Consider the following 27681-nt stretch of genomic DNA (forward strand, 5'->3'; position numbering starts at 1 on the left):
AGAGATGTCAGAGGTCACTAAGAACCCTCTCATTTGCAGATAAGGAAACTGAGGTCCAAGGATGCTAAGTGACTTGCTTTTCAGATGCAGTGACCATCAGAAGCAAGATTTGAACTCTGGTCTTCTGACAGATGGGGCGGTAGGTGATTCAGTGGATAGAGGGCTCTGTCTGGAGTCAGAAAGACCTGAATTCAGATCAGAACTCAGTCATTTCCTGGCTGCATGACCCTGGGCAAGCAAGTCACTTAACTTTTGTTAGCTTTAGTCCACTGGAGAAGAAAATGGCAAACTACACCAGTATCTTGTCAGGAGAACCCCATGAACAGTTACATGGGGTCATGAAGAGTCAGACACAACCAAGCAACAACCACCTCTAACTCGATGGCCATTGCTCTTTCCCCTGCCTCCCCAGCACCTCTAAGGCTGAAGTCATTTTACAACTCATATTTGGGTTTGGAAAGCTAAGGTGGAGCTTTTTTCTCCCCACAGCTCAGGTAGTGGCTCCCTGAAAGGTCACGAAGATGGAAATGGTTTAAGTTTCATTTCTATTGAGCTCAAGGTGCTTGATCTTTCTGGGCATCCAAATACATTTTTATTCCTCCTTTCAAATCTAGACATTCTACCATGCCCAACTTTTCCTTGAACCATACTAACTGCTCTTATCACTGTCAACATTTGCCAGTTGTCGGAATTGAACCTCAGCTATAGACTGAAGCTTTCTGTGATAAGGGGAAAAAATGGCATTCTCAAAGTCACTTAACATATGTTTATTTTAAGATTAAATAGATAGCACACATTTGGAAAGGAATTGCCTTTTGATGAGTATTTCAGCAGCCTCACTGAATTGTCCATACTTTCCTCCTTGGAAGATTCATCCCATGAATGAGAAGGGAACAACGTATTTCCAACTTTTACATGAACCACTTTTCCTTGTCCAGTAATTTAATATTCCAAAATCCCACCCCACCCCCAAAAAAACTGCACACATGCATGCACACACAGAAAAAGAAACTGAATTCTATGCAACTATAATGACCAGAATTGCTCTGGAAGAAGAGATGAAATAATGTGCTTTTCTCTCTTCTGTCAAGGTGGGGACCTGTGGCTATTGAACACTGTCACAATCAGTTGTTGCACTAGTTGGTTTTACCCAACTAACTGTTTTTCTTTTTTTTTATTCATTTGTTTGTTTGCTTGCTTGTTATAAAGGATGTCTTACTAGAGAGTGGAGAAAGATAGATTTTTAGATATAAAGATGATATAAAAGCAAAAGATGGCAATGGAAAAAAAATTGTACAATATTAAAAGATGGTGGAGTTCCTGGTCATTAATACCCTCATGTGTTGAGTGTACGAATGAGTTCTTTTTCCAGAACTGCCTAATAAGAGAACTACAAATCTAAAGAAATCCTTTGCCAGGAATCTGCCTCACTGTTCCCAAGTATGCCTTGGGGAGACCTAAAATAGAGTTGTCTCTTGAATTCAGTTGACTGAATTGACACAGCAGCAGCCCCATCACTTCTTCCTAACTTCGATAACAGAAGCACCAAGGACTGAACTTTGATGACTTCAGAATATTCCTGCCAGTGGAACTCTTATGAGTTTCACTTTTGATAATAGGTGTCTGATCTCGTGAATTCATTTGGTTTGTATATGTGTCTTCCTCTAAAAGAATGTCACTCCTTAATAGCAGGGATGATTTCATAAGGGTTTTTGTATCCTCGGTGCCTAGCACAGTGTTCTATGAGTAAATAGCTGCCTAATAAAGGTTCGTAATTGGTTTAGAGTGTGATATAAGCAAGGCTAAAGTCATTGGTCAAATCCTATTGGCTAGTTTAACTTTTCAACCACAGAGCGCATCCAGATCTCCAGCCAGCTTTTCCTACAGGTATATCTTTGTGACTGGGAGAAGTCAAATAAGAGGGCAAATGTAGATTCTAAACCACCATTTCAACACTAGATCTTTAGAGCTGGAAGGGAATTTAAGAATCATCTGGCCCACCCCCCTTTTACAGAAGATCAAACTGAAGCTGAGAAAAGTTAAGTATATGCCCAAGGTCACATAGTGGTGGGGCATCCTTAGAATTCCAACCCAGGTCATGTAACTCAAATTTGGATTTTAAATTCACCAAGTGGGTCAGGGAAATCACCTTAGTATTTAAGATTAAAACATTAGAATGTGTTTCTGATCAAATTCAATTTGATATCCCACTCATTGCCAAACTCCAGAAGGAAAAGTCCACCAATGAGCCCTATATCTGTCTAAAATCAAGGTACTTAAAGATATAACGATGTAAGGAAGGCAAATCAGGGACCTCTGGGAGCAGTAATATTCAAAAAAATCTTAAGGAGGCATTGCAAAATCTCAGTAGATGTCTGTTTTTTGGGCCAAGGAAGGTTTTCATGAAGTAAAATGGGTGGGAGAAAGAATGAGGATAGTGGTATTCTAAGAACACACACACACACACACACACACACACACACACACACACACACACACACACACAAGGGAGGAAGAAGTAAGAAGTAGTGCTGAGTTCTACCATTGTTTCTGTTTCATCTTCATTAGGACCTTAAGGCTTTGGCTATTCCTTCTTATTCTCCCTCTAACAATGGATCCCTAGACTCCATACTCAAAGCCTTCAGTTAATTTCCTACTCTATTTCTGGAGTCGAGATAAGGCCTGGACTTGTCTGTGATTCAGAGGTGCATGGGAATTCTTGGATGAAGAAATTCCCTTTACGATGGCAGGTTTTCTGCAATTTAGAATTTTTGAGAGCTGCCTAAAGCAAAGAGAGGTAAAATGATTTACCAAGGGTCACATAGTCATCATGGACCAGAGATGGGACTTTAGAGCACATATTTCTTGGCTTAAAATTAAGTTCTATACACTGCTCCTTGATGCTTCCAGGAGATCTAGCAAGGAAATCCCCTGAAGAATGGTATGTCTCAATCTGCATTTAGACTGTTTGCTCCTTCTATGGCTGTGGGTATCCTTTCTTGTAATGAGTGCTTTGGAATTGTCCTGGATCCTTGCCTTGAACATATCAAGGAATATAAAGATGAAAAGACACTTTGAGGGAAAATGGCCATAAAATAATTGCTTGTCTCCATCGTTAAAGACTTTCACAAGTGGGAAAACCTTCTTTTAGTCTAAATTCCTCATTCTGGATTTTGTGGAATACTTAAAATGAGCTGTGTTCTACTCAGCTCAATCTGCCATTTTGGGCACTGTCATTAAAAAGAGAAAAGGCCCTATAAGAGTCTGCCCAGATACTTTTTGCTTCTGGATCATGCTACTTCTTTATCTCTGTGAGTGCCAAAATGTAACAATATTCTTTCAGTCTAGACTAGTTGTCTCTGTACCTTTTGCCTCAGAGCAATAAGCTATTTTGAGAGAGAACTGAGGGAGAGAGAGGGTCGGGGGAGAGGGAAGAAAGAGAAAGAGGGAAAGAGAAAAAGAGAGGGAGAAGGAAAGAGAAACAGAAAGAGAAAGAAGGAGAAAGAGATGGGATAGTGGGAGAGACAGAGATAGACAGACAGAAAGACAGAGAGACAGAGAGAGCAGATAAGGGCTATAAGCGACAGTTCTGGAGATCAACTCCTAGCCATCTGTTGTTAAAGAGAGAGGTTGACAATTTAAGAAAAGTTAGAGGAATTAGACAGTAAAGTCAGTTTTGACCTAACCTATTTCCACTAAAGTTGTCTGGATCTAACACGTGGATGTCATTTGTCTATTCCTGATAGTTCCCAAAGGAAAGTAAATACAACAAACAATTTTCTTAATTCTGATTTCTCCACAAATGCTAGAGCTGTTTTCACATTTCAGGCAAGTACTAGTTTGGCAGCTATCCTAACATAAGGAACCTCTCCTGAGGTTAATACTTGGCCTTCTACTACTACCCTCATCAAAACAAACTATTTCTTTGGCTAGAAACTTCTGGCACCTCTTTTCTGTTTGACTCCATACACCCTGCATCTGTGTTCTTCCCTGAAAACTTTCCTCACTCACCATGATGTGGGCTTGTTTCACTTAAAAGGACTATGGTGAACACCAGAGCAAAAGTGAAGATGGATTTGAAAAAGAGGAATACTAAAGTTTCCTTTCTGCCATGGAGTTCATTCCTCTTTAGTAACACAATTTGGCTTCAAATGGGATACTGAAAAATTAAATGGACAACATTGGCAGGGTTTTTATTCCAACTCTCTACAACTGTATCCTTTTCTTTTCCATTTATGACATGGGTTTGGCCAAGGTCTGAAAAAAAAAATATCACTTCTTCACTTACATCGTGATTTCTGACTCCTTGACCTATGCAACTCTGAGATTTTGGCATCTTTTTTTAGGTTTGATAAGCGTGTGCTTTCCTCTTCCTGGGAACGTGCAAGGAATTAATCCCCTCTAGCTAGCTCGCCTGCTAAAAGCATTCTGCTCTGAATCCAAGCCAGCCCCTTCCCCTTTCACCCTCCAGTTCCACTTGGCACAATTCAGTTCACCATCTCCTGAAGAACCTTTCATGCAGAAAAAAAGAATCATTCAGAATCCAGAATTAGAGTAAACTAGAAATTTCTTGGGTCTTTATAAATGACTTAACACACATCTGGTAAGATTCTCAGCATTCCAAGCAAACTAGTTCAAATACACATGCTGTTTGTTATTTTCCCTCCTTTAAGGACTTAGCATAACTAAATAAATAGGAAAATATCAGAAAAACAAAGTCCAGTTATTTACAAATCCAGCTACAAAGATTTAGGTGCAGAGGGATTGATTTCAAGTCAATTCCTATTGTGAAACCCCTACCCTCAAAAAAAATTAAGCTAATTTTTTAAAGGGTGAGCTGACTTTCCTAAGAAATAATAGAATTATTAGCCATTATCAAACCCATGTGCTATTTTTAAGACCTATAACCATAGACAGACTAGAGATGCCCCCCATGCAAGGAGCTAGCCATGCACCAGAGGACTAAGAAGTTTCACAAAGGAGAGCTCGCCAAGCTTTGAAGTGAGGCAAAAGGCAAAGTTACTGACCCAGGCAGGTCATTTCCACATCAAAGGCAAGGCTTCAGCCAACCAACCTGCAACACCAAGGAGTTGGTTAATTTGTGGCAGGTTCTGAGATTCATGGAAGAAGTCAGGTATGTCAGGGTCTCACTTTCTTTTCATTATTTCACTCTTCCATTTTGTTTTATCATATCTTTCTCCCCTGTGGATGGGAAAGGGAAAGACAGAAAAGAAATAGAAGGAAGGAAATAGTTTCTTTATCCAAGCTTCCCCTCCCTACCCTTTAGCCAGCTTGGCATTTGTAGAGGACAGCCGAGTTGCTCAGGGATGTGGCATATAGAGTTGCATACATTAGGATACCTTCAAAGGTCATTTCCCTAACATTTGTTCTTATATCCAGGGCTGTCATATCCTACAGTCACTGGGATGCTCCTACCCCAAAAGTGGTCTCTGTGTCAAAAGGATGGGAGGCTAAGTAATTCTTGTATACTCCATCAATGAGCTTGGCTGAGTTTCTGGCAAACCAACAATCTATCTGTTCTTGTCCATTGTAGATCTTCCTCTGTTTCCAGATCACTGGAACTCGGTGCCCTTTTACTTTTAGGATGGTCTCCGAGCTTAAGTCTGCCTGGGAGACAGAAGGTTCAGTATGGTTCCTGTTGGAGCCCAAGCCAACTGGCTCTTTCGTTAGTTTAGGGTCCTGGTTCAGGAACTGGCCTACAGGGAGAAAAAAAGAACCAAATGTGAAGCAAATCCAGTTAACACAGATATGATAATATTTGGTTCCAGTTGGGTAAACTGGACATCCATTACAATTAGTAAAGAAGAACACTACAAAATCAGTAGGAACTTTAAGATGACCACTGTCCAAGATTTGGATGCTTATTGTAGGATAGTAGATAGGTTTTTAGATCTGAATTTAGGAAACTAGGGTTCAAAACCTTACTAATTATATGATCCTCAGCAGATTATTTAAAATCTCTATGCCTCAATTTTTCTCATCTATTAAATGAAAAGGTGTGACTCGTGTCTTCTAAGACCCTTTCTAGATCCAAATCTATGGCCTTTTCTTAGACTCATCCCTGAAGGAAACTTCCTTTTCCTTCCAAACAACCTATCACCTTAACATTGGGAATTTTCCCAACTGCTCTGTGGAGGTTCACCAATCCTGCCACAGCCCCTTAAGCAAGTGAGGATGAAGCAGCAGCACCAGTCACATTAGGTCTTTTTGGTAACCGAGTCCCAAGGTCCCCTTGCTATGCAGGAGCACTGAATGTGGTGCAGAGGATGGCAAGGTGAGAAATGGGAGGTAGTCAATTCACGTTGATAGTCTTCCTCCGAATTCCTCTAGTCAAGTGGGGTATTCGACACCAATATACAGCAGAATTCACTCTTAATAGATGAGAACTTGCTAAAATGCTCAGGTTGAAATACCAGGAAGCCTTCCTTCCAAACCTAGCTCAGGCACAATGTCTTCCTATTAATTTCAGGGCAAGAGAGCTATGGGAATTTGCATGTTCAGTAATAAAGCAAGAGGAATAGCACTAGTGCTGCATCCAAGAACTTAGGTGATTCTCATCAAAGGAACATATAAAGGCTTGAACTTCATTAATGCCACTCTACTGAGAGGGGAAGAGAAAAGAGAATCTTTCCCTTTTTCTAGTTCCCAGAGTATATTGACTTCTACTCCCATTCCCAGAAAGTCTTTATGGATGTCTAAACAGGGATCGATGCTTACATATATTACTTTATTTGAAAGTATTTGGATTAAATGGATGAAAAAAAAATGCAAGGCCACATGGTAGTAGGGAAGGAAGAGTGAAAGGAAGGAACAATCATTTATTAAATTCTTATTATATGCCAGGCACTGTGCTAAATACTTTACAAATATTATCTCATTTGATCCTCCATCAACCTTGGGAGGTAAGTGCTGTTATCATCCCCATTTTACAATTGAGGAAACTAAGGCAGACAGAGACAGATAAAACTAGTACACTAGTAAGTGTCTGAGGCTGGATTTGAACTCAGGTTTTCCTAACTCCAGACACCATTCCATGGATAGAGAGTGAGCTGGTGTTATAGATAGGAAAACCTCTTGCCTCTGATACTTACTGACTGTGTGATCATAGGCAAGTCATTTAACTTCTCAGTCAATTCTTCTAAATCTATAAATTGCAGGAAAGTTGTCAGTCTGCCTTAGTTGAGAATTTTCCTCTCCTGAGTTCCCTCTACCAATGAAATGGAACGAAAGGAGAGGGAGGAGAATGGAGGAAGATGAAGAAAGAGAGGAAAGAAGGAAGGTGGGAAGGGAAGAAATAAGGGGAAGGGAGAGGAAAAAAGGGACTAGGAGGAAGAGAGGAGAAGTAATGGGAGAAGAGAAGGAGGATATTAACAGTATCAACCTTAAGTTAAAGCATTTAATTGCTTGATTCCTGAAACACCGTATCCATATGAAGGTACCCCAACACACACACAAACACCCCTTACCTAAAAGTCCATGACAGTTGGTTGAGAGTCCTTTGCTATTGGAGATGTAGAAGCCAAGATGATTTCGCTGATAAGGAGCTGGATTTTTGTAGAGGTGAATAAGGATGACAAAAGTAATTGTGCCCTGGATCGTCACTGTGATATTAGCATTGGCAGAAACAGACAACTCCAGCCCCTGGCTCCCCACAACTACACTCTGGTTGCAAGGAAGGACCAACCTGTCCCCACCATCCAAGACAATCCTGTTTGGTGTGATTTCCAAGTAAGATCTCTCTGGCTTATTGATGAGAATGGTGATGGTTCGGAAGTAAGTCCGATACTTCTTGTGGCCATTTGGAGGAGCTGGAGCCCCTATTAATTCTCCATTCACAGTGACACCTTAAGAAGGGAAAAGGAAAAATATAGCAGGGATTGCATAAACGATTTCATTGTCAAAACAAAGAAGCCAGAATCACTACCATAATGACACCAATTTAGATCCCTTTATCTATAAACAGAACAATTAGTATTCTACTGACAAGTGGCCAACTATGGCCAGCTAGAAATCAGAAGCTGACAAGGATGTGGCATTGGAGCTCTTGGTCTTAGCTCTTTGGACATCTATTCCACCTTTGCCCAATGACTCAAAGATCAATAATGTGTCCTATGTGCTCCTGGATTAGGATTTTTCACTTTCTGCAGCCCTAGCTAGACATTTTAGGATGTTGTCATAACTTTCAAAGAGTAGGGAGGTGTGGATGGAAAGATTGAGATGAGCAATTGCAAAGCAAAATCAATGGGACCAAGAAAAGAATATGCAAATGGCTACAAGATGAATGGAGAGAATAACAAAACTTTAATGATGAAAAATCACAACACCCAAGCTAGTGCTTAGGAAAGAGTTGAGAAAAGGTCTCAGTTCTTTGGAGAGAAGGGGGACAATGGGTACAAAACATATCATTCACTGTTGGATTGAGCTGTAGCACTGGGTAATTTTGCAAAAATGTCTTTTTTACTCTCCTTTTCTTCTATTACGAAGGACAACTTTCTGTGGAGGGGAGGAAGGGAGGGATAGATTTTGAAATGAAGGTAGCAGAAAAACAAGATAGTAATATTTTTCAAGAGGGAATGTTGGGCAGTGAGATAAGCCCTATATTTGGAATTAGAGAATCTGGGTTTGAATCGTACTTGTGAGCCTGCAGACAAATTGCTTAAGCCTCACTTTCCTCAACTGTTAAATTAGGAAGTTGGCCAAATAACCTCTGAGGTCCCCTTCCAATGCTATATCCTATGACTTAAGGAAGTTCTCTCCAACAAAGATACAGATTTTCATACTGCCTGGCTCTCATACAAATGGAGATCTCCTACAAGATATCTTCATATCTAATGAAATAACATGTACTGAAATGGATTGCTCTTTCTGGCTAAAAACAATGTCAATAGAGGTGACTGCCATGTAATAGAGCTTCACTCTCCCTAATGAATCCTCCTGTTCCAGAGCATCTTCATAGCCATTCCAGGGAATGACAACCTGGGTGTCATTTCAGGTGCCACCTTCTCCATGAAGCCTTTCTTGGCACTCTCTAGTTTCTAGGTGTTCTCTCTCTCTCAAATTGCCTGTTTCTATTTATCTGTGTTAATGTTTTATTCACATCACTGAAAGTAAGGTCCTTGATGGCTTAAACCAGGATGTTTTTCTTCCTTTCTGTTACAAGCACCTTTCTAAGTACCTTGCATCTATTAGGCATTAAGAAAAGGAGTTTTTTTTTTTAATTTAAATGAAAACTTTCATGGAAGGGGTCAGGAAAACAAAGGCAGAAGGAAAAGAGATGCCAGGCTCTGCTGAACCAAACTAAGCATTCTGTCAGTCACATTTTGACATTTCTCTCTGTAAATTTTCAGTCAGGGAAGCATTGTCATTCCATATGTAGTGAGCAGAACTGATGATTTTTTAAAAATCATATGAATGCTACCAATTACCCTGAGGCTTTACAGGAAGGGCCTAACCTGCCTTTGAAGGTCTCTGCTGAGACCTTTGATCTTGGGATCCAGGCAGGATTTGGTCTTTAGGATAATAAGGACCATTAGGGAACAATATTGGGGGGGGGGGATCTCAGTACTTATATTGAGAGCTGGAAGGCCATCTGGTCCAGTCTCCTCACTTTACAAGAGGAAACTGAGGCCCAGGAAGTTCAGGACACTTGCCCAAAGGTCACAGTAGTAATAAGCATGAGAAGTTATTTGAACCCAGATCCTTTCCCAGAAGAGCCAGGAATAGATCCTCTGTATCACACTGTCTCTCTCAAAGGGGGTCTGTACTTTCTCTGCAAAAGAGGTACCTAGAACAGAGGTGTCAGATTCATGGAGTAAGCTCAAACTAGATTAAAATGTATATAAATTCAAAATAAAGCAACTAGGTGGCACCATGGATAGAAGACCAGGCCTAGAGTCAGAAAGAACCAAGTTCAAATCTAGCCTCAGACACATACTAGTTGTGCCTCAGTTTCCTCATCTGTCAAATGAGTTAGAGAAGGAAATGGCACACTGCTCCATTATCGTTGTCAAAAATCTCTCTCAGTAGAAACACAGAAGAAAAACATTTCCTTGATCATATGGATTGGTGGAGATATAATTGGGGATGTAGACTCTAAATGATCACTCTATTGCAAATATTAATAATATGGATATAGGTCTTGATCAATGATACATATAAAACCCAATTGAATTGCTTGTTGGCTATGGGAGGGGGGAGGAAGTAGGGTAGGGAAAGAATATGAATCATGTATGGAAAAATAGTCTAAATTAATTAATTAAATAAATAGAAATTTTAAAAAAGACTCTCCCAAAAATTAAAAATATATATATAAATAAATAAATAAAATAATTCCTCCAAAAATAGTAGCACTAGATCACAAATTGTATTATAAAGTAGTAATCATCAAAATAGTCTGGAACTGGCTAAAAAATAAAATGGTGGTTGAGTGGAATAGATTAGATACACAATAAACAGGAGTAAATGACCTTAGCAACCTAGTGTTTGATAAACCCAAAGACTCCAACTCACTATTTAATTAAAAAAAACTGCTGGGAAAACTGGAAAACAGTATGGCAGAAATGATATATAGACCAATATCTCAGATCCTATATGACAAAGTCAAAATTGGCATATGATTTAGATATAAAGGGTAATGCCATAAGTAAATTAGGGGAACATAAAGACTGGCAGATCTATGGAGAAGGGAGGAATTTATGGCCAAACAAGAGAGAGAGACCATTATAAAACACTAAATGGGCAATTTTTGGTTATATTAAATTAAAAAGGTTTTGTACAAACAAAATCAATGTAGCCAAAATTGGAAGGGAAACAATAAGCTGGGAGTGTGGGGGAATTTTATCACAAATTTCTCTGATAAAGGTCTCATTTCTCAAATTTATAGAGAACTAGGTCAAATTTATACGAATAAAAGTCATTTCTCAATTGACAAATGTTCAAAGTATATGAACAAGCAATTTTTAGATGAAGAAATCAGAGTTATCAATAATCATATGAAAAAATGTTCTAAATCACTCTTGTTTATGGAAATGCAAATTCAAACAGCTCTGAGGTACCACCTCATACCTAGCAGATTGGCCAATATGATAGTAAAGGGAAGTGATAAAATGTTTGAGGGGGTGTGGCAAAATTGGGACATCAATGTATTGCTGGTGGAGTTGTGAATTGATCCATTCTGGAGGGCAATTTTGAACTATGTCCAAAGGGCTATAAAATGGTACATACCCTTTGATCTTATAATACCAGTTCTGGGTCTGTTTACCAACAAGATCATAAAAAAGGAGAAAAGATCTATTTACACAGAAATATTTATAACAACTCTTCTTGTGGTGGCAATTGAGGGGATGCCCATCAATTGAGGATGGGCTGAACAAATTGTAGTGCATACTGGTGATGGATTACTTTTGTGCTGTAAGAAAAGATGAGCAGGATGGTTTCAGGGAAAAAAATGGAAAGATCTACATGAACAGATACAAAGCAAAATAAGCAGAACCAGGAGAATATTGTACACAGTAACATCAATATTGTACAATACAACTGTGAAAGACTTAACTACTCTCAGTAATATAATGACCTGAGACAGTTTTGAAGAACTTTAATGTTATCTACCTCCAAAGAAAACTGTTGGAGGTGGATGCAAATCAAAGCATACTGTCTTCTATATTAGTTTACTTACAGTTTTATTGGGGGGGTTTGGTTTTACATAAGTATTCTCTTAAAAAAATGATCAATATGGAAGTATGTTTTGCATGATAATACATGTATAACCCAGATCAAACCACTTACCATCTTTGAGGGGGAGAGAGAAGGGAAAGAAGGAGACAATTTAGATCTTATAATTTTGAGAAACATATGTTGAAATTTATTATCACATGTAATTGGGAAAATTTAAAAATATCTTTTTTAAATTTTTATTTATAATATTTTCCATGGCTACACAATTCATGATCCCCACTCTACCCACACCCACACCTACTATCTTCTTCCCCTTCCCAGAGCCAACAAGAAGTTCCACTGGGTTATACATGTATCATTGCTCAAAACTTATTTCCATGTTATTCATATTTGCAATAGAGCGATTCTTTAACCTCAAAACCCTAATCATATCCCTATAGCACTACATGATCGATCATATATTTTCCTAATGCATTTCTGGTTCCACAGTTCTTTCTCTGGATGTGGATAGCTTTCTTTCTCCTAAGTTCCTCTAGATTGTCCTGGATCATTGCATTGCTGCTAGTAGAAAACTAGGTTGCATTTGATTGTGCCACAGCGTATCAGTCTCTGTGTACAATGTTTTCCTGGTTCTGCTCCTCTCACTCTGCATCAGTTCCTGGAGGTCGTTCCAGTTCACATGGAATTCCTCCAGTTCATTATTCCTTTCAGCACAATAGTCCATCACCAACAAATACCACAATTTATCCAGTCATTCCCCAATAGATGAACACCCCCTCATTTTCCAAGTTTTTGCCACCACAAAGAGCACAGCTATAAATATTTTTCCTTATTATCTCTTTGGGATACAAACCCAGCAGTGGTCTGACTGGATCAAAGAGAGTCTTTTAGTGCCCTTTGGGCATAGTTCCAAATTGCCCTCCAAAGTGGTTGGACCAATTCACAACTCCACCAGCAATGCATTAGTGTCCCAATTTTGGCTCACCCCTCCAACATTTATCACTTTCCTTTGCTGTCATCTGCTAAGTGTGAGGTGATACCTCAGAGTTGTTTTAATTTGTAGAAAATAAAATATCTTTGGAAAACATATGTTGAAATTTATCACATGTACCTGTATAAATAAAATACCTTTTAATGAAAAAATAAAAGAAATCCCCAAAAAATGAGCACTAAAAGCCAGACACAACTGAAAAGTGTGACTAATTAGAAAATATTTAACCAAGAAAATAAAATCACAATAAAACACAGATCATGTAAATATGTGTTTTTTAAAGTCAACATACATCCAAAGAAATTATGATGTTTGGTTTTTAGGAGCACCTATTTATATTTGAGTTTGCCACCATTAGCCAACAGCAGTGAGAAATGACTAGTCCAGGGTCATATTGCCACTCTGGACCAAATGCAAGATCTGAATTCAGGTCTTCTAGGTTTTGAGGTCAACTCTATCCATTACTCTATGCTGCTTCTGCTCTCCTTTAATACATATATTACAAAAAGATATAGATATAACATGTATATTTACATAGAAGTTCTCAATTTCCTCTACAATCCACTTTCTTGTCCTTTTTTTAATGTTTCAATGTGTGTGCTGATAATTGTTATATTTATAATAAAAATGATTTTTAAATGACGCATTAAACAGTGAAATTATATACCTAGCTCTAGAAAGCTGAATTCATTCAAAGAACTAGAGGGACTTTGACTTTTTGCCTTCTGAAAACATATACCCAGATTCTCACAGTGATAGGGGAGTACATAGGTCCCATTACTTCTTCCTTTCATTTAATTCCACAACCCAGCATAGAGCTTACCAGAGTCCATGTGATCAGAGACCAGCCTGAGGATGTCCCCAGGATTCCCATCGATGTTAAAACAGACAGTGAGCTTGCTCAAGGGGAAGTCCACAACAAAATGGGGATCTCCATCCGCTAATAGAGTAAGAAAAGAGAAAAAAACTTAAGCCCAATATTTAGTTTGACTGTATAGGAGGAGGCTGTGGATAGAAGGAGGAAGGTCCATATATATTGCTTCTTTTTCAGTTATTCAGTCATTTCTGACTCTTTGTAACCCTATCTAATACATCCTGGAGTGGTTTGCCATTTCCTTCTCTAGTTGATTAAGGCAAACAGAAGTTCAATGACTTGCCCAGAATCACACAGTTAGTAGGTGTCTGAAGCCAGATTTGAATTTAGGACTTCTTGACGTCAGACCCAATACTTTACCCCTGAGTGATCTAGCTACCACTTCTTTTTCAGTAGTTTTTCAAAGTTTCTTTCTGATTTCATTTCCCAAATGATCACAAAGGATGGGGAGGGGAAACAAGGTAGTTAAAACTGGCATTAACATACATTTTTTTCTTTTAAAATTTTTATCCTTTTTATTTTTTTAAACCATATCTGCTGTCTTCAAATGGGCACTAAGTATCAGTTTCAAGGCAGGAGAACAATATAGCCTAGACAATTGGGGTTAAGAGGCATGGCCAGGAAAACACAGCTAGGAAATGTCTGAGGCTAGTTTTGAACCCCTGCCTCAAAGCTTGAAACTTTCTATCCACTAAGCCAACTAGCTGCCCCTATATACCTTTTTATGTTTCAAAAAGTGCTACATAATACCTGCCATTCCTCACTCCACTCCCTTCTTTTTGAATAGAGGACCTAGGTTCAAATCCTATCTTTGTCACTTATCTCCTGTGTAATTTCAGGAAAATCACTCTGATTTTTTGAACCTCAATTTCTTCATCAATAAAATGACTAAGTGGCCTCTGAGCTCCCTTCCAGCTCCAAACATGTGCTCCTTCTATTCAGGAAACAATATGTACTATGATGAGTAGCGGACTTGGAATTAGGACAAGTGGGTTTGAATCCCAGCTCTAAAAGAACCAGCTGTCTGACTTTGTATCCAAAGTCACTTAAATTCTGTGCTCTCCTTTTAGATATTTGCTAGCAATGTGACCAAGGGAAAGTCACTTAAACATTGTCTACCTCAGTTTCCTCATCTATAAAATGAGGATCATCCTAGCACCTTAATCCCCAGGGTTGTTCTGAGATAATATATGTAAATGCCTTTGTGAAAGCCAAAGCTAGCTATTTTGTTTAGAACCAGATCTGTGATTTCATTGGCAGAGGAAACTTCCCATGAGAAAACTCCCTTTACCAACACCTACTGATACCTGCTCTAAAGTTGAAAGAATTTCCAGTTGTCACTGTGAGGTTAAGTGACACAGCCAATATATATCAAAGGCACAACTTGAATATAGGTCTTCTTGACTCCCAAAGCCAACCATTCACTATGTCCTACTTATCAATTAAGTCCTTCCAGTACTGATTTCTTACTCATCCTATGCTATCTTTCTTGTCTTATAGTCAATTTTTTTTCCTGAGACCTATACCAAATACCAATATTTACTTAGCTCTCCCTAATTAGTTATTTATTAACTGAGTCATGTGAGCCCGAACATCTTCCCCTTTGGGGATTGTGAGAAGGGGAAGAATCTGTCTCAGAGGACCTGTGTATAAGTTGCAGTAACTCAGGAAGACATGGAATGTTAGTTGTAGAAGAAACCTTAGAGTTCATTTTATCCAATCCCATAATTTTACAGATTAGGAGACAGATAAGTGACTTATCAACAGTCCCATTAATCAATGGGGATCAGGGACACTGACTGTGAGACTAGTCAGTACTCTTTCCTTAGTAACCTAATTCAACTCTACATTATCGCCTGTTCTGAAAGCCCTTGCCTCCTTGTCTCTTCAGCACTCATGTCTTGCTAAATAACAGTACTGGATATAATATCCAGCATCTACCTCCATCACTATTGAGGGGAGCTGGAGGAATTCTCAAAACTGTGCCCATGGGATTCATTACAAATTTATATTATATAATCTTTTCTGGACCCTCATTGCAGCAAGGCAATCCCTCTACTCCTTCCTATTCAATTCTCTGCACACTCACCATAGCAGTTATTCCAAGGCTATTCTTCTCTTCTCAGACGTCCCATGACACTCTCTTCCCTCAGCCTTGTAGCAGAGGGCTACATCTCATAATTTGCAAAAAATAAAATAAACCCCCTAACCTGAGGCCATACCCCATGAGCTACCTCTTCTCCCTTTCTCATTCTATATTCCCCATACATGATCTGCAACTATGTCCTTTACTATAAACTCTGATGAAGTGATGATACTTCTTTTTACCCAAACCAAGCCCTCTACTTATTTTCTTAATCTTATTCCATCATCTCTAGCAGATTGCCTCCACTATCTTCTCTACTTTCCCTAATTTCAATCTCTCCCTACCTCTTGATCCCTCTGCTTTCTATAAGCAAGTTTTTTTTCTTCTCCATTCTTTAAAATAAAACCATCACCCAATCCTGCTGTTTATGCTAGTGGCATCTTATATTTTTCACCTCTTCTCAGCTAAATTTTAAAAATCCATTAGGGTTTACCCTACTTCCTCTCCTCTAAACTTTTTGAAAACTGATTTCCAACTTCATCATTCAACTGAATTGCCCTCCCCAAAATTACCAGGGATTTCTTAATTGCCAAATCTAATGGCCTTTCCCCCTCACACATCACCCTTCTTTACTTCTCTTCTCCCTCTAGGATTGTTATTGCCTTCTCCTACAGGATACTCTGTCCTCTCTGGGTTTTCTTGACACTATCTCTCTTCCTTTCTGATCCCTTCTTCTCATTCTCCTAGCTCATGTTTTTCCTAGGAAGTATGAGGGTCCCTAGGGTTCAGCCTTGTTTCCTCTTCTCTTTCCTCTCTCTCTACTTTCTCAATTAATAATCTCATCAGCACCCAAGGGTTTTCTCTCTATACAAATAATTCCCAGATCTACATATCAAGCTCTAATCTCCTTCCTGGCTTCAGTCCCACAATACCAATTGCTTATTGACATCTTGAATTCTATGTCCCATGGACATCTCAGACTTACTATGTTCAAAACATGATCTTTCCCCCAAAGCTAACCCTATTCTTTTTATTTTTTTAAACCCTTACCTTCCATCTTGGAGTCAATACTTTGTATTGGCTCCAAGGCAGAAGAGTGGTAAGGGCTAGGCAATGGGGGTCAAGTGACTTGCCCAGGGTCACACAACTAAGAAGTGGCTGAGGCCAGATTTGAACCTAGGACCTCCCATCTCTAGGGCTGGCTCTCAATCCACTGAGCCACTCAGCTGCCCCCGCTAACCCTCTTCTGAACTTCCTATTACTGTTAAGGTCACGATCATCCTCCCAGTCTTCTAGGATCACAAAATCCACTCTTTATTATCCCTCACCCTACGGATCTGTTTAGTTGACAAATCTGGTCATTTCTACCTTTGAAACATTTCTTATATACATTTCCTTCTACCTATTCACGAACACGTGCACATGTGCACACACACACACACACACACACACACACACACACAGAGCTATTCACCTCTCAGCTGAACTATGACAACCTGCTAGTTGATCTCCCTGACTCAAGTGTCTCCCTCATTCCAATTTATCTTTCACACAGGTGCCAGTGATTTTCCTAAAGGTAAATCAAGTCCACCTCCCTCCCAACCACCCTCAGTTACATCTATCTCTGTGCCTTTGCACTGGCTGCCCCCCATGTCTAGAATATTCTCCCTTTTCATTTTCCCCTCTTAGAATTTCTTCAAGACTCAGTTCAAATGCCACCTCCTTTAGGAACCCTTACTGCCACCTCCACTACCCACTCCACTACTCTACCCACTGCCAGCTGCTAATGACTACCTCATAAGGGTATCTTCTATCTACTCTGTCTCTCTTTTGTGTGTTAATCTTTATATTATTTTATCTGCCTGATTAGAATGTCAACTTGAGATCAACCAATTTTTACCTTCCAGTATACCAAGCCCTTCGCATAGTTCCTGGCACAACAATAAATGCTTATTGACTGACTGATTTCTACTCCCTAAGCCCCAGAATCTCACAGATATTACTGAAAAGTACACTGGGAGACTCTTACAAAATATACTGTGTTTGACTCTGGGTTTCCTAGTAGAAAGGTCTTACACACACACACACACACACACACACACACACAGAATTTATACAGTTTTTAATGTATGGTAAAACTAAAACCTTAAAGGTGAGAAAGTTCTCACCTATGTTTTTGCTTTTCCTGGTTGTTGCATAATATCTAAGTCATATATCTAGTGGTTTTCTATTTATTTATAAAACATCCTTTCCACCCAAGTCCCCCTAAATACTTTACAGGAAATGAAGCTCTTTATTTCAGATGAAGAAATCTGTAGATCATTAAGTTCATGAACTCTCCCCCAAAAGATGTGCAAGCACTTACGAAGGCTTGGAAGTACTCAAAGAAATTGGACTATGTCAGCTGGAAGCTGAGTAGGATCTGCCTTACTCCATTCCCAGCTCACTTAAACAACTTCATCAGTGGATAACATAATCAGGAAAGCAATGACAGAGATTTAGAGGCGAAGAACTTTAACTTCTTGAGAAAAAAAAAGCAAAAACCTCTCCATTGTCTTTCCATCTGGTCTTTTCTTGTAAACTCAGAAAGCTTGCAAAAGGGAACTTTTTGACATTTGGGGATAGGCTTCCCCTCTGAGGAGAAAGATATACAAAGCTCATTTCAAAGTTCTCTCTCAGACCGGAGGCTGGAATCATGCCTAGCTGACGAGCCTAAAACAATTTAGCTTTTAAAGCCAGCACAATTACTGAAATGCACCCTTGTTATCAGGCTGTTCTTAGGTCAGGTCTTCTTCATTACTGGGTTATCTCCCAAGCTTCAGTGCAATGATGTAATGATGGCCTGGGTTCTTTGGCATTTGCTTCACAGCTGTTGGCCTTGTCTGGATGAATGAGATCCCTGCTATCCTGCACTACGGGAATATTTCAATGGGTTTTATGTGACTGGTCACTCACCTCCAGTTAGAGAGACCCAGCCAAAGGGAAAAAGTCATTTATCTCAATTAATCCATCCATACTCGTATCATTTTTTCTGTACCTGATGTTCTGGAGATTTTAATTCTTGGGCTGTACTGTTTCTTGAAATCAGGTCCTAGAAATGGGAAAAAATAGAACAACCACTGTTAAAATGTATAAAATAGAATAGGAGGAAGAAAAGTAAAATGTGGAAACTATGAGGCAATGAAAGTGAAAAATTATCAAAGGAATTCTGCCTCAGAAGGTACACACCAAGACGTGAAATGCAGGGATTTAATTTTTATTATTGGGTTATATGATACAGTATATGTTATTTCTTATTTTTTTGTGAATTATATAAGTTAAGAAAACATTCTGCCATATATGGATGATCTGGTAATAATCCATTAAGTGCACACACAAGAGTGTATTCACAAAGAGTAGCACTGTGGATAGAGCACCAGGCCTGGAGTTATGAGAATCTGGGTTCAAATTTGATCTCAGACACTTTCTAGGTGAGTGATTCTGAGCAAGTCCCTTAAGCCTAACTGCCTAGCCATTAAAGCTCTCCTGCTTTAGAAACAAGACTAAAAAAGAAGGAAAAAAACTTTTTTTTAAAAGTGACAGTCACAAACTAAAGAACAGTTTAACTTAAAGAATAGCTTATTCGTGAATATTTTATTTCCATTTTCACTGAATTAGTAAAAATTTACCATTGTATTTTGGTTGTATCTCACCTCATATAGATGTATTAATTTTAAATTAATCAATTAAATTAATATATTAATTTTTAGAAATTAAAGATGAAAACCTTCAAGCATGTTATCCAAACTCTTTCCCTTCTCAAAGCATCTCCCTAACAAGCATCATTTTCCCCCATCTTACTCTCTTGGACTTCTTTCTACACGATCCTGGGTTGAATGAAAACTAACTATAAGAAGAGGGATTATCCAATGGTGATGAATGCTCTGATGATTCACGGGCTTAGGTGAGTTGTATTTCCCAAAGAAACTCAACAAAATCATTATGACTTTAAGGAAATAAAGATTATTTTAAGCACCAAATCACACCATATTATTTCAAAAACATTCTTTAGAGAAATCAATTGGCTTATTTCCTCATTTCTGTCTGGCTCTCTGGACATCATAGCATCTAAACTCTATCTTTCTTAAAGCTACTGAGATCCAGGTCCCTGTCATGGGGCTATAATAAAAATGTCATTCACAAAAGTAATTTTCTCTGGATCTGTCACATGGCTTTGATGGCATGAAATAATGTTCTTTATACAACTTGGTTTAAATCTTCTTAAAATTATGTGATTTTTGTTGGTACAAACTCATATAAGGGACTTCCATGCTTTGCTAAAGTGGCATCTCATTGTTGTCATCTTTCACCTAGCTTCAAGAGTGTGTGTTGTTCAACTCATTGAGATGATGCATCTTTGTAGGGTAGGTTAGGAAAAGACCCAGACATATAAGCATATAGTACTTCCTTGGTTCTCTGATTTGGCTCAAGTTTTGGTCATCTCTGACCTTGGCTAAATACAGCAGGGCTTCTTTATCTGTAGTTTCAATTTCTGAGGTTTCAACTATCCCAGGTCAACTTGAAACACAGGAAACCCCTGAAGCTTTCGAAGTCCACTTGAAGCCTAAGTCTGCCCCCAGGGAGGTCTCTCCAATTCCATTTTCACTTTTTTGGGGATGTAGGGGGCTGATCCTGGGCTGAGGGGCAGAATCAAGGAGAAGGAGAAGATGAAGAGAGAGGTATTTGCTTATATCCATTGTTTCAGCCATCTGTGGTAGGTTTTGGAATGTATTCCCCATAGATAGAGGACCCTACTGTATTTTTTTATGTGGGGTAGCCAAGTGGCACCCTGGATAGAATGCCAGGGCATTCTATAAGTGAAGAAGATTTATCTTCCTGAGTTCAAATCTGGCCTCAGATATTTAACTAGCTATGTGACCCAGGGCAAGTCACTTAACTTTGTTTGCCTTAGTTTCCTCATCTGCAAAATGAATTGAAGAGAGAAATGGTAAACCATTCCAAGATCTTTACCAAGAAAAAACCAAATGTGTCATGAAGAGTCAGACAAAACTGAAAAATGTCTAAACAACACATTATTTTTAATAGAATGTCTGCACTAATACAATGATCCAGCTCCTGGAGGGCAAAGATTGTTATACTTTTGTCTTTGTATAAACAGCATTTGGCACAAAGAAAACACTTTATATACTCTTTTAAAAAATGAACTCTTACCTTATGCCTTAAAATTAATATTGCCTATTGGTTCTAAGATAGAGGAGCAGTAAAGACTAGGCAATGGGAAGTAAATGACTTTCCCAGGTTCACACAGCTAGGAAGTGTCTCCCCAGATCTAAACTCAGGACCTCCCATCTCTAGGCCTGGCTTTCAATCCACTAAGTTACCTAGATGCCCCTAATATACTCTTGTTGATTATTTAATATAAAGGGTTCAAAAATACCTATTATCTCTTTCCTTTCTGAATTTACAAACCCCAAAACATAACAATACCAGTGATGGAAACTTTTATTTCCCCCTACTCTAAAGTTCCATCCTAAGCCTTCTTCATGTTCTTGGCAAAGTGGTTTTTCCATAAGTACAGTTATAAATTTTTCATTTCCCCCTTACCACTACCCATACATACATACATAAATAAGAAATAAATATGCTATATGGAATAACCTGATAATAAAAATAAAACTTTTACGTTTCAAGCCTTGGTGTGTACCTTCTGAGGCAGAAATCCTTAAAGCCAAATCTCAGTAAATTTTAATGACTCCCAATCTCTTTTAGGATCAAATCAGAAATCCTCTATTTGGCATTCCAAACCTTCATAGCTTTTTATCCCCTTCCCTGCCTTCTCAGTCTTCATATACCTTACTCCCCACAATGGACTTTGCCATCCATTGACACTAACCAGAGAGAGAGAGATTGAGGGAGAAATAAAAAGACAGGAGAGGGGAAGGAAGAGGGGGAAGATGGAGAGGGGGGGAGACAGAGACAGACAGAGAGAGAGAGAGACAGAGACAGAGAGAGAGATACAGAGACAGACAGAGAGAGAGAGAGACAGAGACAGAGAGAGAGAGAGAGAGAGAGAGAGAGACAGAGAGAGAGAGAGACAGAGAGAGAGAGAGAGAAAGAGAGAGAGAGAGAGAGAGAAGGAAGGAGGGAGGGAGGGAGGGAGAGAGAGAGTTTTGTTTGTACATAGTTGCTGTTATCTTCCCCATTTAGGCAAGGGTTTTTGGTTTTGTCCTTTCTTTGGGATAAGCACAATATTTGGCACAAAGAAGACCCTTCGGAAATGTTTGTTGACTTGCCTTGCCTCCCCTTTACCTCTGAGATGATGTATAAACACCTCTGTATTGAAAACATTTTGTTTTAAAATTCTTCACATCTTAACAACATACCACTTTTCCAGTCTTCTTCAGCATTCCTCCCCTCTGTGAATTCTACAGCCCAGTCAAAATGGCCAGTTTATTGCTCCTCACACATGGCATTCCATCTCCATCTCTGTTTCTTTGCACTAACTGTCCCCTATTCCTTATTCTCTTCCTCTTCACTCTGTATCATGGGAACCCTTGGCTCCCTTCAAGACTGACTTCACAAGTGCCATCTTCTGCATGTTCCTCTCCATCCCACCTATAGCAGCTGATAGGTTATCTTTCAAGATTACCTTTTTATCTGCCTTTTATTTGTTTTACATATGACCATAAGCCATAATGTTGTCTCCCTGTTAGAATATAAGCTTCCTGGGGACAAAAACTTTTTCATTTTTATCTTGTTATCTCCAGTGTATAACGCAATTATTGGCACATTGTAGGAGCTTAATAAATGTTTGATTTGTTGCTAGATTGAGTTACAGCAGAGTAAGGGAAAGAGGAATTTCCTAGGCACTCCAGATCTGACTTTTCTGCTTGTTATTTGTAGAGAGTAAATACACACCCATTTGTTCAGGAACACAATTTAAAGCATTGTTCTCTCAGTGATCCCAAAGCATTGTTGGTTTTGGTTGGTTTTTTATTCATTTTTTAAATTGTTCTGATGTATTTAAAAATAATTATTGACTTCCGGTTAAGATGGCGGCTTAGAGAAAGCTAAAGCTCAGATCTCCTGAAAACCCTTCCCGACCGATCTCAAACGATAAGCTCCTAAGGCGCCGAAATTCAAAACGATCAACAGCACAGACCCTGGGAACCCTCCTCCTGGACCTGGACCCGGATCAAAAGGTACGGCTCCCCTTAAAAGCCAGAACCCGAGATCACTCGGACCTCAGGGGTAGGAGCGCAGAGTCCAAGGCTCCCGGAAGCCGCAGCCCAGCCGGGCTCAGAGAGCAGAACCCTCAGGGCCTTCTACAGTCCCGGTGAAAGTTACTGCCTGGGGCTTCCGCTGCAGAGAGCTGGTGGAAACAACAGCAACCCTCAGGGCGGGCAAGACAGCCTCACGGGCTGGATCCTGCTATCCAAGTCTCAGTGAAAGTCCTTGCCCGGAGCTTGGGAAAGCTGCAGCCCATCCCCCCGCAGGCTGACGAAACAGCCTCACGGCCAGTGATTCTGAAGGCAACTTCCAGAAAGCGAGCCGGGGGGAGAGTGTGGCCTCGTGGTCCAACCCTTCCATTCCAGTTCCAGTGAGGCATATTCAGTTTAACCCAGGGAAAGCTCATAGAACTATCTGCCCAGGACTAAAGCCTCTGAACACCAGACAGAGACAAGAAAAACTAATCCTCCACATTCAGAAATGGCAAACTCCACAGAACCACAGAAGCCCCAAAATACCAAGAAAAATAAGAAGAAAGGGGCGACTTTGGACATATTCTATGGAGCCAAAATACAAAATACAGAGCAGACAGAAGATAATATAAAAGAAAATGCTCCAAAACCTTCCAAAGGAAATGGAAACTCTCCACAAACCTATGAAGAATTTGAATCAGAAATGACCAAAAAGATGGAAGCCTTCTGGGAGGAAAAGTTGGAAATAATGCAAAAGAAATTCACGCATCTACAAAACCAGTTTGACCAAACTGTAAAAGAAAACCAGGCTTTAAAGGCCAGAATCAGGCAGCTGGAAGACAACGATCGTGTAAAAGAGCAAGAATCAATAAAGCAAAGCCAAAATACCAAGAAATTAGAAGAGAACATAAAATATCTCACCGACAAGGTGATAGATCTGGAAAATAGGGGGAGAAGGGATAATTTAAGAATAATTGGACTCCCAGAAAAGCCAGAAATAAACACCAAACTGGACATGGTGATACAAGATATAATCAAAGAAAATTGCCCAGAGATTCTAGAACAAGGGGGCAATACAGCCACTGACAGAGCTCACAGAACACCTTCTACACTAAACCCCCAAAAGACAACTCCCAGGAATGTAATTGCCAAATTCCAAAGCTATCAAACAAAAGAAAAAATCCTACAGGAAGCCAGAAAAAGACAATTTAGATATAAAGGAATGCCAATCAGGGTCACCCAAGACCTTGCAAGTTCTACTCTGAATGATTGTAAGGCATGGAACATGATCTTCAGAAAGGCAAGAGAGCTGGGTCTCCAACCAAGAATCAGCTACCCAGCAAAACTGACTATATACTTCCAAGGGAAAGTATGGGCATTCAACAAAATAGAAGACTTCCAACTTTTTGCAAAGAAAAGACCAGAGCTCTGTGGAAAGTTTGATACCGAAAATCAAAGAGCAAGGAATACCTGAAAAGGTAAATATTAAGGAAAGGGGAAAATGTTATCTTCTTCTTTTACTCAAACTCTCTTCTATAAGGACTACATTTATATCAACCTATGTATACTAACATGTGGGGAAAATGTAATGTATAAATAGGGGGTAAAGAAAGACCAAATAGAATAATCATTCTCACACAAAGATTCACATGGGAAGGGGAGGGGAAGAAAACTCCTATAAGAAGGAGAGGAAGAGAGGGGGGGTTACTTAAACCTCAATCTCAGGGAAATCAGCTCTGAGAGGGAAAAACATCCAGATCCATTGGGATCTTGAATTCTATCTTACCCAACAAGGGTAAGGAGAAGGGAAAACCAAGGGGGGGAGGGGGAGAGGGAGAACAAAAAGGGAGGAAAAAGAGAGGGTGGAGGGGGAGGGAACAAAAAGGGAGGGACTAAAAAGGGAAACATCAAGGGAGGGGACAAGGGGGACTGTTTCAAAGTAAATCACTGGACTAAAAGGTAGAGCCGAAGAAGAAAAGGTTAGAATTAGGGAAGGCAATCAAAATGCCAGGGAGTCCACAAATGACAATCATAACTTTGAACGTGAATGGGATGAACTCACCCATAAAACGTAGACGAATAGCAGAATGGATTAGAATCCAAAACCCTACCATATGTTGTCTTCAAGAAACACACATGAGGCAGGTTGACACCCACAAGGTCAGAATTAAAGGATGGAGTAAGACCTTCTGGGCTTCAACTGATAGAAAGAAGGCAGGAGTGGTAATCATGATATCTGATAAAGCCAATGCAAAAATAGACCTGATCAAAAGGGATAGGGAAGGTAATTATATTTTGTTAAAAGGGACTATAGACAATGAGGAAATATCATTAATCAATATGTATGCACCAAATAATATAGCACCCAAATTTCTAATGGAGAAACTAGGAGAATTGAAGGAAGAAATAGACAATAAAACCATACTAGTGGGAGACTTAAACCAACCATTATCAAATTTAGATAAATCAAATCAAAAAATAAATAAGAAAGAGGTAAAAGAAGTGAATGAAATCTTAGAAAAATTAGAATTAATAGACATATGGAGAAAAATAAATAGGGATAAAAAGGAATACACCTTCTTCTCAGCACCACATGGCACATTCACAAAAATTGACCATACATTAGGTCACAGAAACATAGCACACAAATGCAGAAAAGCAGAAATAATGAATGCAGCCTTCTCAGATCACAAGGCAATAAAAATAATGATTAGTAATGGTACATGGAAAACCAAATCTAAAACCAATTGGAAATTAAACAATATGATACTCCAAAACCGTTTAGTTAAAGAAGAAATCATAGAAACAATTAATAATTTCATCGAGGAAAATGACAATGGCGAAACATCCTTTCAAACCTTTTGGGATGCAGCCAAAGCGGTAATCAGAGGTAAATTCATATCCCTGAATGCTTATATTAACAAACAAGGGAGAGCAGAGATCAATCAATTGGAAATGCAAATGAAAAAACTGGAAAGCGATCAAATTAAAAACCCCCAGCAGAAAACCAAATTAGAAATCCTAAAAATTAAGGGAGAAATTAATAAAATCGAAAGTGATAGAACTATTGATTTAATAAATGAGACAAGAAGCTGGTACTTTGAAAAAACAAACAAAATAGACAAGGTACTGGTCAATCTAGTTAAAAAAAGGAAGGAAGAAAAGCAAATTCACAGCATTAAAGATGAAAAGGGGGACAGCACCTCCAATGAGGAGGAAATTAAGGCAATCATTAGAAATTACTTTGCCCAATTATATGGCAATAAATACACCAATTTAGGAGAAATGGATGAATATATACAAAAATACAAACTGCCTAGACTAACAGAAGAGGAAATAGAATTCCTAAATAATCCCATATCAGAAATTGAAATCCAACAAGCCATCAAAGAACTTCCTAAGAAAAAGTCCCCAGGGCCTGATGGATTCACCTGTGAATTCTATCAAACATTCAGAGAACAGTTAATCCCAATACTATACAAACTATTTGACATAATAAGCAAAGAGGGAGTTCTACCAAACTCCTTTTACGACACAAACATGGTACTGATTCCAAAACCAGGCAGGTCAAAAACAGAGAAAGAAAACTATAGGCCAATCTCCCTAATGAATATAGATGCAAAAATCTTAAATAGGATACTAGCAAAAAGACTCCAGCAAGTGATCAGAAGGATCATTCACCATGATCAAGTAGGATTCATACCAGGGATGCAGGGCTGGTTCAACATTAGGAAAACCATCCACATAATTGACCACATCAACAAGCAAACTAGCAAGAATCACATGATTATTTCAATAGATGCAGAAAAAGCCTTTGATAAAATACAACACCCATTCCTATTAAAAACACTAGAAAGCATAGGAATAGAAGGGTCATTCCTAAAAATAATAAACAGTATATATCTAAAACCAACAGCTAATATCATCTGCAATGGGGATAAACTAGATGCATTCCCAATAAGATCAGGAGTGAAACAAGGATGCCCATTATCACCTCTACTATTTGACATTGTACTAGAAACACTAGCAGTAGCAATTAGAGAAGATAAAGGAATTGAAGGCATCAAAATAGGCAAGGAGGAGACCAAGTTATCACTCTTTGCGGATGACATGATGGTCTACTTAAAGAATCCTAGAGATTCAACCAAAAAGCTAATTGAAATAATCAACAACTTTAGCAAAGTTGCAGGATACAAAATAAACCCACATAAATCATCAGCTTTTCTATATATCTCCAACACAGCTCAGCAGCAAGAACTAGAAAGAGAAATCCCATTCAAAATCACCTTAGACAAAATAAAATACCTAGGAATCTACCTCCCAAGACAAACACAGGAACTATATGAACACAACTACAAAACACTCGCCACACAACTAAAACTAGACTTGAACAAATGGAAAAACATTAACTGCTCATGGATAGGACGAGCCAATATAATAAAAATGACCATCCTACCCAAACTTATTTATCTATTTAGTGCCATACCCATTGAACTACCAAAATACTTCTTCACTGATTTAGAAAAAACCATAACAAAGTTCATTTGGAAGAACAAAAGATCAAGGATATCCAGGGAAATAATGAAAAAAAAACACATATGAGGGGGGCCTTGCAGTCCCTGACCTAAAACTATATTACAAAGCAGCAGTCATCAAAACAATTTGGTACTGGCTAAGAAACAGAAAGGAAGATCAGTGGAATAGACTGGGGGAAAGCGACCTCAGCAAGACAGTATACGATAAACCCAAAGATCCCAGCTTTTGGGACAAAAATCCACTATTCGATAAAAACTGCTGGGAAAATTGGAAGACAGTGTGGGAGAGACTAGGAATA

General features: G+C 39.0%; 1 protein-coding gene across 2 annotated transcripts in view; it reads right to left on the reverse strand.

Moving 5' to 3' along the window:
• Positions 1-751: 751 nt before the first annotated feature.
• Positions 752-27681, reverse strand: part of ITIH5 (inter-alpha-trypsin inhibitor heavy chain 5) — a 103245-nt gene continuing 76315 nt past the window's right edge. For both annotated transcript variants that reach the window (XM_003342007.4, XM_056799434.1), the window contains exons 11-14: positions 18683-18736; positions 13509-13625; positions 7488-7865; positions 752-5717 (exon numbers count right to left, since the gene is read on the reverse strand). In XM_003342007.4, coding sequence (XP_003342055.2) covers positions 5419-5717; positions 7488-7865; positions 13509-13625; positions 18683-18736 — 848 coding nt within the window. In that variant the 3' untranslated portion in view covers positions 752-5418. The remainder of the gene's footprint in view (positions 5718-7487; positions 7866-13508; positions 13626-18682; positions 18737-27681) is intronic.

This window comes from Monodelphis domestica, chromosome 5 (genome assembly GCF_027887165.1).
Source record: "Monodelphis domestica isolate mMonDom1 chromosome 5, mMonDom1.pri, whole genome shotgun sequence".
Taxonomy (NCBI): Eukaryota; Metazoa; Chordata; class Mammalia; order Didelphimorphia; family Didelphidae; genus Monodelphis; species Monodelphis domestica.